This window comes from Jaculus jaculus, chromosome 5 (genome assembly GCF_020740685.1).
Source record: "Jaculus jaculus isolate mJacJac1 chromosome 5, mJacJac1.mat.Y.cur, whole genome shotgun sequence".
Lineage (NCBI taxonomy): Eukaryota > Metazoa > Chordata > Mammalia > Rodentia > Dipodidae > Jaculus > Jaculus jaculus.
Genome location: NC_059106.1, coordinates 28022853 through 28035538, shown reverse-complemented (window position 1 = coordinate 28035538; position 12686 = coordinate 28022853). Strand labels below are relative to the sequence as shown.

Below are 12686 nucleotides of genomic sequence, written 5' to 3'. Positions count from 1 at the left end.
GCATCACTCAGAGCTCATACAAGGTCCCTTTACACACAGAGATCTTTTATTCTTGCTATTAAACAAAAGTTGATCAACCTTCCTATACACACAAACAAAAAAATCTGTCAAGATAGATATTTGCTTTGGGAAAGTGAAACAGAATTGTTATTTAAGGTTGAATTAAAAAATAAAAAACAAAAATATAAGTATTTTCTAGAAAATTAGATTCTTGGAGTCTTTAGCAAGTTATTTTCAAAGTAATTGTGCAGGGTATTTGCTGTCTGTTCCATGGACATAGATGCATACTCCTATTGCAACAATATGTACCACCCTGTTAAACTTCAAACTCTCCAAAGGTAAAAGCAAAGTGCAACAAATATCTGCATACCCACTGTCAAGAACCATCCTTGGAGTCATGGGCACTCATTCTATACCTCATGAATATCTAAAGAAACATGAGAAGCTGGGCATACGTGTGCCTTTAGTCCCAGTACTCGGGAAGCAGAGGTAGGAGGATCACTGTGAGTTTGAGGCCACCCTGAAACTACAGAGTGAATTCCAGGTTAGCCTAGGCTAGAGTGAGACCCTACCTCAAAAAACAACAACAACAACAAAAAAAACATGAGGAGTCTATGTTCATTTTGTTCTAATCCTGATCCTGCTATTCAGTGGTGGACATGGCTCTGACAAAGGGTAGTTATCAAGATGATATCATCTCTGCTATTACTAAAGAAAGTTAAATTACTTTAAAACATCACCCTTAGATTTTAAAATCAATATAAGCTGAGCTACTCATGAACACCTATCTGGCAAATGATAAATGTCTGCTTCTCTTCTCAATAAATTCTCAGGAAAACCATGGCAATATACACTATGCAAAGAGTAAATGATGCAGTTAATGTTTAAACTATTTTAAATTAAACAAATATAATTTGGCTTGTACCAATACATTTTTGGTAGAAATTGTCAATTAAACAGTCCCTTAGAATTGGAAAGCACAGGTATTTTTTGGTCTTACCATAAAGGAGCAATAGTTCATAAAAATCTTTTTTTGTGAATAGCAGTTTTGAAAGACTGAGTGTCAAAGCTCATAGGAGACAAGGAGACTAAGAACGGTACTCAGGAAACCTGAATAAAATACCGAGAAAGGAATGTGGTTAAAGGGATATTAGAATGTTGTCTGAGTCTTGTATATAGAGTATAATTTCTTGAAGATTGAGGCACATTGGAAACCCAGGCTGAGTTCATCTGATTCTATCTTACAGCTTACAGCTGCAGTGTTTTAATTTTTTCTTTTCTTTCTTTCTTTCTTTATTATTATTATTATTATTATTATTATTTTTGAGGTGAAGCTTAGTTGCTTTTTATCTGGAAAAGGAAAAGATCATAGTGTTCTCTGATGTTATGAAGTCATTCAGGTTTAGCCCTGTGACTACATGTAATGTTGTACCATCATGGCCTCCATCTATATTTTGGATGTCAATGCCTAGTGCTGTCTACACCATGGGCACATGCAGGGAGGATGTCAGTAGACTGTCAAACACATGGGGCAAGGATATGCTTAACACATCTCTTACCCCTCATGATTTTCTGCCAGTGTGCATGTGTACATGAGAAAATCAAATCCTCTGAGGTGGCTTATACCAGTCTTCTATTTATTTTTCATCAGCCATCCTACCATCAAAATATGGTCCATCCTTCTATGGGACCTGAATAATTAGATGTTCCCCTGTGGTGACTCACACCTTCCTTTGTCATGTCACTCCTTCTCTGGGACTTGAATAAGTAGATATTCCCCTCTGGTGACTCATACCTTCCTTTGCCATGTCACTACTGGAGATGTTTTAGGCTAAACTTCCTATACTTCATGGTGGTTATTATTTCAGGCGACAAGGGAACAGGTAGCCAAGCAAAAGAAGAATTTATAAAACTTTTTATAGAAACAGAAAATTCAAAAGTGAAATTTGGGGAAAAGAGAGGGCAAAAGGAACACTATTTAAAGACCATTCATTTTATTAAACAATCATTTGTCTTATTAAAGTTAGAAAAATAAAAAAAAGGTATCCTTATATACTTGCTATAATGATGTAAAAATAAATTTATAAGTAAAAGGATAATGGCATCCTAATGATGAGGTGATGAAGTTAGAAATCATAGAACATGTTAAGGAGAGAAAGTGTATATTTAGAACATCTCAAAGTTTTGGACTGAGATTCTAAACTCAATCTTTAATCCAATATTTGAAACTGGGAGAAAATACATGGGTTTGTAGTGAGATAAAGCTAATAGTTGACTCACCACTAGTCTCCTGGTATAGGAAACTGTTATAAGGGCAAAAACATAATGCTTGGGAAGAGTAGAATGGGTAAGTTACTGACTGGCAAGGCTAGCCAGCAGACATATGATACTTCTTTTGCAAATGAAATCTGTCCTGTGAGGAGAACAACCTCGTTCTTTTCATATCTGATGACCATTCTACTACATTTCTAACATCTTGAAACATTTATGCAGTTTTCTCCTTGTCTTTTTTTCCAATGTGACCTAAGGTTAGAGTTAGGCACATTTCTATAGCAACATCATCAGAAATCTTCTCACCACCTGTGCATGAATAAAGAGGCTTTGCTGAAGAAATGAACTTGTACCACATACAATAGCTCATCTTTAACCTCTCAGAAAACAGCCCAGTGGTGAGAATGAATCCACATCTATTGTAGAATGGGAAACCTGCATATGGGTTCTTTACCAAGTCTTTAGGTATAGATAGAATGGGGTAAATTCTGTTTAGTAGGTCTCCTCTTTCATAAAGTTATTTTTCATAATTCTTTTTCAGTTTTCCTAAAAGCTGAGTGAAGACAGTTTTAGCTGTTTCATAGAGCCAAGTACTGCATTATATTTGTATTAGAATTCTTTATGCAACTGCAAAGTGCTCATCTATTTCTAAATTTCCCTTCACCTCAGTACAAGTATCTCAGGAAAAACCTAGCTAACATCTTATACAGCCGGAGGAGGTGTTTTTAAGTTGTGACCATCTTGTCTTCTCACAGCTTTGTGAAACCTTCTCATTCCAAGCTACTGTTTCCATGCTTCCCTTAAGTTTATACTATCACATGCTTCTCTAAAATATTGGCCCCAGAAGAGTGTGGTAAGAAAATAACCAATGTAACTGATTACTATTAGTAATCCTCTATTTAAAAATACCCAGGGGATCAGTGTCATTGTAAAAAGGGTGTAGAGTCAGGATGGGAGGGGGTTGCCTAAGATAAGTAAATTAAATTAACACCACAATCATCTCACATTCCTTGTTCACTAACACCAGAGCACAGTTCTGAAAGCTTTTTCTTTGCCCTCAATTCCCAATTCCCTGGCTCAAATGGGCTTGATGTGGGGAGGGATGGCAGGGTTGATACCTAAATGCCTAAGTCACAGAGCTCAAGTCTAAAGTGAGCTTGCAAGTTGAAGTGGCTGCAAAATTGAAGAATGCATTGTACAAAGTGGAACAAGATTGAATATTCACAGGTGCGTATGTGTCACTTTCTTGTTGAGAATGGCAGTCAGTGTCTTCAGTGGTCTTTTGCACGTTGCTGTACATGCCAGAGACAACCGCAACAGCCACAGCTGTCTGGTCTCCTCAGCTGGGTCAAGGGGTTGATGCTATGGAGGATGCAGGTATGTTCCAGAAAAGCAATGGCAAAATTAAAAGACAGGAGAGAGAAGATAAAGGGGAGGGGGATTAGCAAATGCCCACCGCCCTTCCCCCCCGCCCCCAGAAAAACAGATTAGGTGAGCCTGCAGTCTTTCAGATGAAATATTCTCGTTTACACTCGCTCACTGTGTTTTGTAAGTCAATATCATTTCTAAAGGAGCTGTCCAAATTCTCTGGATATTCCTTCTCCTTCATCTGGCTGGTACGGTGGGACTGTCTGTGTTGGTACAGGACACGGGTCATGATGCCAATAATGCAGCAGGTAATGAATATCACTACAGCGATGACTCCTGTAGGGAAAGAAAGGAAATGAAGGTGTCACAGAGATGACCTGGTCAAAACAAGAAAGTGCTTTGGAGAAAATAAAATAACAAATCAAACACAGAGCTTAACGACCTGAGTTTGATTCCCCATTACCCACATAAGTTCAGATGCACAGATGTCACATGCATCTGGAGTTCATTTGCAGTGGCTAGAGGCCCTGGCACACCCATTATTTCTATCTCTGCCTCACCTCTCTCTCCTCCCTTTCTGCTTGCAAATAAATAAAGTATAAAAAATTAAAAACACAATTGTGCCACATAAATAAAGCATGTTGAGATATACTGTGCCTTCAATCACTACAAAGTCTCTCTCTTACAAAGAAGTGAGGGATAAAGTCTGTTAAAACACTAGATGATTTTATTGGTGGCCTTCTTATAGACATGGGGTTAGTCAATAGGAAAGTATTTCTGTGGGTGACCCCCTTTTTGGTATGTGTGGTATGTATGCGTGAGTGCATGTATACACATGTGAGTGTGCATGCATATGCATATTTGTGGAAACCAGACATCAATTTTGGTGGACTTCTTCAATTGCTCTCAAACTTATTCTTTGAGATCACATCTCTCATTGAATATGGACTTCACTGATTCAGCCATATGAGCTAGCCAGTCATCCCCTGGGATCCTCATGCCTCTGCCTCTCCAGCACTGGATTACAGGGATATGCAGCCACACTCAACAAATTTTCTGGATACTGGGGAATCCAAGTTCATGTCCCCATGCTTGTGCAGCAAGCACTTTACTCACTGAGTTACCTCCCTCACTGTGTCAAGGATTTTGTAGTAATATTTTCAAGTCTTGCTTATGCAAACATACCAGAATAATTTATAGTTAGTATACTTCATCATTACTGTGAAATTAAGTCTTTCAGAATTACGTTAGCATTCTAAAAAGTGGTAGGTAGATCTCTCCCACCCAATATACACTCTCCTGATTTAAGTCTGTTTTGGTTTAAAGAAAATAAATGCTTAACAACCAGGGACAGCACTCCTGTACTGTTCCCTCCTCTGCTGGGCACGAGGTCGCACAGAGCTGTGACATCTCCATCCTTGAGAACTAAAAAGCCAAGTGAAATGACAAAATTCTTGCCTTTTTCTTTTTCTTTTTTTTTAATTTTTATTTATTTATTTGAGAGTGACAGACACAGAAAGACAGATAGAGGGAGAGAGAGAGAATGGGCGCGCCAGGGCTTCCAGCCTCTGCAAACGAACTCCAGACGCGTGCGCCCCCTTGTGCATCTGGCTAATGTGGGACCTGGGGAACCGAGCCTCGAACCGGGGTCCTTAGGCTTCACAGGCAAGCAGCACTTAACCGCTAAGCCATCTCTCCAGCCCCTTGCCTTTTTCTGTTACTATCTCCCCTTTCTTTGATCATGGGTGACTCTTTCTCTGAGTTCTGTTTCACAGGCTGCCCTTATTAACTCTGAGTCTCCACCTCAACCTTCCCCAGGAAAGCTCTTGTGACCTTAGTGGTGCTCCAGTAAAGGAGTGGCGAAAGGGTGAAAGTGGGAGAATGTGTCCCCATCCAAAGGAAGGCGCTTTTTATTTGGCAGTATAACACTATTTTAGAATGAGGTAGCATAAACCACCTAAGGTAATAAACCTATGACCCAGGTAGCAGTGAGGGACTCCAGGCAGTGAGCTCTGGTTTTATGACCTGGTAGAAGGTTCTATTTTCTGTGCCTTCAGTGTGAGGATATTAAGAGCTTCAGGTTGTCAAAGACTCCAGGAAGCACTTGTGGAGCTGTCATAACTTTCCTGCTCTTAAAAAAGAGACTCAAAGGAGCTTACAAATGAGTGGGAAAGTCAGTAATCAGAGGAGAAGAAAGAATTATAAAATTCTTTTTAATATTTCCTGATGCCAAAGAAAAATCAAATTCAACTCTCTTCCCTGAAGCAGAAATTCAGCTCTGATGTTTCGAGAACTTTTGAACAGAAAGGCCAAGGTTTCCTGCCCTAGAATATTACTGTGGTAACATACTTCCGTTCTATCCCTCCCTTAGAACAGACTTCTCTGTTCCTAGTGATGTCTGCTTGTCCAACTCCTCCTCAGCAAGTTGGGTTTTCTACAAGAACAAGATCCATCTATCATCCCACATCCCTATACTTAGCTTAGAGCTGACTCTTAGCTGGAGTTTATTAAATAGAAGATAAATGGAAGGATCCTACAGACTTTTAAAAGCTCCATATGGACCCACTTACTACAGTTTCACAGAAGGTAGGGCTGAGATACCTGGTAGGATTGTAGCTCTTGGATGGAAATGATTTTCATCTTTCAGTCACCTTACATTAAACAAGGCTTGGGAGCCATTCTATATTGTAAGATCCAGTTGGGAAAATCAAGCTAATGTAGGCAGATCATTTATTTAGGTAGAACAAAAAGGAATGAGGCCAACAGGTAGTAAGGAAACAGAAGAAGCAAGGGAGGGAGGTGGAAGCTGTACTCCCATAAAAGCAGGCCAGATCTGTAGCTGTAACCATGTGGGCTGATGGATTTGAAATTATAGTCCTATGGCCTTCATCTTGCTCAGTAGATCTAACTATATCATTGAAATAGATCATCATTTGAGGAAGGATACTCTGCAAGGACTGAAGCTTGGTTGGCCTATCTGCCCTAACATGGCTTTCCCCACATGCAATTTTATTGGTGTATTTTGTGTGCGTTTTAGGAAGAGTGGCAAATACATGTGATGAGCAAGATTCAGGCTGCCTGCCTGTGAGTTGTGCCAGCTGTTGACTCGGTGCTCAGCTGCCAGGTGCATCTGAGGAGGAAGAAGAAGCCACAGAGCTGCTGGCCCTGGGAAAGAGCCCCTGGTCACCATCACACTGGACTATTCACGAAAAGGATGACATTCTGGCAGACAAGGTGTGGTCTGAGTGTCAGATGGTCATAGGTAAGGAAGGCTTCAGATAAGTTTCTCCAAGTATAGGATCCTATATTCATTCTTTCCCTTCAACATTACCTCCAATGATTGCTGGGTCACTTCGTACAGCATTGGTAAGAGGTTCCCGCTCATCTGTCTTTCCAAAGGGGCCTAAATGGAGCAAAAGATATAAGATTTTATTCTTTACTCAAAGCACAGGGATGAAGGATGCTAGACACACCTGTGAATGCTACCATACACCTGCAAACAGTTGTGAATCAGCATTTGGAAAGGAGTGCTACCAACATTTGAGATGTGCTGCTGACAACTCATCTTTCTACAGCTTTATGCATTTCTAAGTGGGACAGAATGAGGCTACCTGATGGTGGTGCCTTGCTCATGTGCCCACAGTCATCCTCCAAGCATTCTGCAGTTTTGGACAGTTCCTCTGCATGGCAACCCTACTCACCCCAAGCACACCTGCCTCTCTTCATGAGGATTATAAGTTGGACCCATGCCCACTAAGAGGAAAGGACAAAACGCTACAGAATTAGGACCTCTGGCAGCAACCCTCCAAGGCTCACTGAGACAGCAACTGTTCTGTTACATACACTAGCATGGATGCTTGAAACATGCCACATTGTTATATAGGGCACAAAAAATAAAAAGCACTAAAGAGAAGGGCTCACAGATCTGGGCCTGAATCTTTGCTTGGATGTGTGTTGGTCTGGTGACCAAAATAACAATTTGCATGCACACTAAAAGTGAACAATGACAATTCTATGTGTGTACATAAGACATGATATAAATTAGATATTAATGAGCAGATATTGACATTATTGTTATTTGATTCTCGTGGAATGATGACCTATGCATTGTTTTCCTTTTCTGACAGATATATGGAGTAGAATGAAGACACTGTAACTCAGACTGTCTCATGGTACAGGCAGAATTCCAAGCAAAGTTACTATCCTGCCATATTCAATCACTACAACCATAAAAACAAAGTCAGAAAGGGCCTGGCACTAACCCAACTCAGCCCTTTCTCTTTGCTCATAATTAACTATTTTGGCCACTCACAAGGCAACAGTGCATGCCATTATCAGGAGACATGTGTCCCTCAAACACTCTTATCTGCAAAATGAGAAAAAAATCATAAACTCTACTTCATAACATCTTTTATAAGAACTATACAAGTTGATGCATTTTTCAGGAATGGTGCCTGTCATATTGTGTATTTCTAGACCTCACTGCTTGCTATGATTGTACAGGTGTGTTACATGCATACATGTGCAAGCATGAACCATAGGCATCCTGGGAGACATTAATCCCCAGAGAAGATCACGTTCTGAACTGTAAAGTCCGCAGGAAAGTTCTTTCATACTTTCTGTGGAACTGAGTGAATAAGGTGTGCCGCACTATTATAGAATCAGATATTTACCTTAAGACACATGAAAATGGATTTTACAAAGATTAAACTGGGAAGGATGCATGCTTACAAAGGTACTGGTTTCTAGTAGGGATTCTCTATGGTGTCAAGTGTAGGATAGTTCTAATGAACAAAACATGGTCTACCGATTTAATAATACTGGGGCTTACATTCATATGCTGTGCTGCTCAAAACTGTCAACTTGACATGGCATAATATCACCTAGGATACACACCTCTAGTGATGCCCATGAAGGTGGTCCTAGATTAGATAGATGGATGTGGGACAATGCCTCCTAACTCAAGATGGTGCCCTTTGGTGGTGTGGGGATTTCAGACTAAATAGAAAGGAATGAAATGTGCTGAAAATCAACAATCATCACTCTGATCTTCTTGACTACAGATGGAATGTGACCAGCTACTATGAGCTCCTGCTGCCATGCCTTTCCCTCCACCATGCACTGTGTCCCCTTAGACTGTAAGTGGAAATATACACTTCTGCCCTGAAGATTTTTTTCTCATATATTAGGTCATAGCAAGGAGTAAAGTAACTAATACATATGCTGAGAAGTATACATTCGTGTGTGTGTGTGTGTGTGTGTGTGTGTGTGTGTGTGTACTGATGACAGTGGAGTGATGCTGCTGATGGTATGTGAAAGATTATAAGGGCAACAGGAAGGTAAAATGTGAAAGTCACCAAAGGACAGGAAAGGAAGTGAGAGAGAGAGAGAGAGAGAGAGGAAGGCTTGTGGAAACAGGTAAGTGGCATGCAGAAAGGAGGGAAGAAGGGAAGCAAGAATGGAGAGAGGAAGGAACAAAAACCGTTTGGCCATTATTACTCCTATATCCTCAAAACTTTCCTGTTGCATACCCTTATGTCAAGCATCCATCCTGGAATGTCTCCTACTTTTTCATACAAATGCAAATCTTATATGATCACCAGCATTCATATACATTTTATTATTAAAGCTAACATTGGTTCCTTTTTTTATTTAGTCCATGCTCTACTTTTTAACATCATAAACCAGTGCAAACTTGATTTTAATCCAGACTTCTTTTCTAACAAAGTTGATGTTGATAGGTTAATACATATTAATTCACATTATTATTCTAGCTTTTTAATGTTTACTAAAGCTTAGAGCAAACACTTCAGATATGACAAAGTGACATGAATTGAAAACTTAAAAAGAGCATGTATCCCATGCTTATGTCCATGTCTGATGAGCACTTTCTGCAGTTATTCTCGGCATGGTTCCTAGGAATTTTGAGTGTTTTTTCTCTTCACAGCTGATCTGCAATTGCCCATTACAATGTTGCAGTCATATTTTAGACTTCAACTTTCCTCAATCCAGCAGTGAATGCTTTAACTTAAATACAGAGACATCTCTATGTATCTGTCTGCTTATCAACCTATTGTAATTTATGCATATCTATCCATCTATCTACCTACCATTTACCAATAATATATCATATTATTGTGTGTGTGTGTATGTGTGTATGTATGTATATATGTATATATATAAATTTCATAATAAATCCCCATTTTGAAATGGACTTTTGCACCTGTATTTGGTTATGAATGTGGGGTTCACTTTTCTCTGAGTACTAAAAATGCCAGAATCCACCAGAAAATTTCAACTTTAATTTGTTCCTTTTATTCTACATTCTGAGTATGTTGAAGCATATCTTGAATCCAGACACAGTTATGATTACTTTTTGATCTATATGATATCAATTTGTAGAGATGTAATTGTACTTCAAATTTAATCCAGCAACTTTATAATTGTATTTTTCCTGCATTTTATGATGCAGTTGGAGCCCCTGCAGAGTTCTCCAAATGAACTGCTCAGGGCTACTCAATTTCTAGAAACAGAAAATAACTCATTCATAAGCATGCCTTTCATATCCACAGTAGTAATTCCACAACTACCCTGTCATCTAACTCATACATGCCAGGCCGATATTCTTCCTGTCCTAAACACCACAAATATGGTGAAGAGATAAGCAGAGTCCATCTATATAGCCCAGATCTCAGAAAGTCACATGACTTATCCAGTCTTTCTTGCATGTAAATATTTTGTCATTCCATACATTTCATTTTGCAGATCATTTCATTTGCTGTGCAATAGCACTTTCAGTTTTATGCAGTCCTTCTCATTCTTTATTTTTGCTTTTATTAAATGCCTTTTGGTCATTATCAGATACAAGTACCATTGCCAAGATGAGTGTTTCATCTGTGTTTTATCCTTATAGACTTATAATTTTTGGTCTTTTAATTAAATTGATAATCTCCACATGACACTGATTTTATATGGCACTAGACAATGATCCATTATTTTGCATGTGGATGCCTAGTTTCCAAGTATCATTTCTTACTGGACCATCCTTTCTCCTATATGCATACCAAAGACTAGCTAGCCATATATGCCTGTGATTATTTCTGGGTTCTCTAATATAGTGTGTCTGTCTCTATGTCTGCACTTATGAATGTATTATGAAGTTTTGATTATTATTCCTTTCCAATATGGTGAGTGGTCAGGGAGTGCAATGCCTGCAGCTGTCTGTACTTCTGTGTTTATTACAATATTATTCATGGTAGCCAAGATTCAGAACGTATCTAAGTGTCTGTCATTGGCTTATTGAATAAAGATATTGTGATTACATTTTCACAAGTATATACGTGTGTGTATCCATACAATGGAATATGATTTAGCCTCAGAAAATTCATCAAACTATTTGCTTAAACATAAATAAAACTAGGGGGCATCATAAAGTGTCATAAGCTGGACATAAGAAAGAAAAGAAATGTGTGCTTTTTCTTATATTTGGAATCTCAATAAGCAAAACACATAGGTGCAGAGTATAGTGGTGGCTGCTCACAACTTGGTGTTTCTTGATTTAAGGGTAAAAACTTTATAGTGGATAAGTTCAATAATTTGATGGGTAAGGTTTTTGATCAAATGTCATCCACAGACACATATAAGGTTACTAGGTAAAGGAATTGATATAATCGTCAATCAATTTGCTTATCAAATCATTACATGATACATACAAAAACTCATATCGTCCATCTTGAGAATAAAAAATTTTATTTGGTAATTGTTCTGAAATAAATCTGGAATACATTTCTGCTTAATGATGTTAGGACAGTCAGCATCCTGATGCCCCATGTCCCTAGACATTTTAATCTTCACAACAGTATCTACTTAAGCCTCTGTGAGTATGCACAGACACACATATATGTAGACATGTATAATATGTGATGCTTGCAACTGTGCACTTTGTAGTAATGCTTGTGACATGATAATAAGCATTACACTAAATGCACAAGTATATCACCTGTGAGAAGCCAGTCATGATTTATAACCATACGTAAACATAAAAAAGCAAGTAACTGAGTTATATTAGTCAGCCTTTCAGCCCAGAAGCTCTTTAAGACACTGAGAGCAGTGGTGATAACGGAAGCCACCTGAGGCATCCTCTGTGATGTACCTGATGAAGAATGCACGGTGGTCACTGCATTCACATCGGAGTCCACCATGGAGCTGCAGCTGGATTCTGTCAAGGTCCCTCGGACGGTCACAGGGGCGATGGCGGCGTGGCGCAGTGCCGCCTTCAGTGGTGCTATGTGGTTGTACTGGACAGAAGAAAGGCAGCCAACAAAACCCAAGGTGTTTGCTTTAGCAATTTCAGAATCCAACCCAAGAGTCTCTGCAATTTAAAAATAAACATGTCTTACTTCTTTTCAAAATATTCTATGCATTTTCATTGAGTATTGGCTCTCATGACAGAAAATTTCTTGTTATTCTTACAAGAGGGAAAACTCACCCAACATTGACTATTACTTCCTTTCCTTACCTCAACAACCTCATTGAATGAAAACTTGAATGTATCAAAGAGTTACATCTCATATTCCATAAAAAGAAAACTGTTGGGGCATCTCTGCTGTGATATAAAAATGTATCTAACTACATTCATATATTTTATGAATTGTAAAAAGGGCATTAGACATGCATCACATTCCAGATATTCGAGAAATTCGTATCACTATGCTGGTTGTCATTTATAAGCCAGTGCAGGTGGTAAAATCAAGTACACAGTTGTGCTCTTAATAGCATTTGGCTCAAAATGTAGCAAGGAATAAATAAGAAGAGGTAGACAATGGGATTAGAAATCAAATCAGTTCTCCTTAATATGTACAAAGTTCACAGTTTCAAGGTAGTTTTGACCTAGTCAGCATTTCCTCCTGCTTGCTTCTTTACAAGGTACTGCTTGGGTACTAATTGGGGAGAATGGCTTTTATCTATGACAGCATTCAAATCCCTAGTGTCTTTCTGAGCCTTTATAAAAGATGAAGATGGGGTCTTTTGAAATTCACAGCAAGATC

The 12686-nt window shown here is 38.8% G+C and overlaps 1 protein-coding gene across 2 annotated transcripts in view; it reads right to left on the bottom strand.

Annotated features, from left to right (window-relative positions):
- Positions 1-615: 615 nt before the first annotated feature.
- The window catches only part of Cntnap5 (contactin associated protein family member 5), a 768721-nt gene continuing 756650 nt past the window's right edge, over positions 616-12686 (bottom strand). For both annotated transcript variants that reach the window (XM_045150560.1, XM_045150562.1), the window contains 3 exons: positions 11792-12010; positions 6971-7042; positions 616-3975 (listed from right to left, as the gene is read on the bottom strand). In XM_045150560.1, coding sequence (XP_045006495.1) covers positions 3779-3975; positions 6971-7042; positions 11792-12010 — 488 coding nt within the window. In that variant the 3' untranslated portion in view covers positions 616-3778. The remainder of the gene's footprint in view (positions 3976-6970; positions 7043-11791; positions 12011-12686) is intronic.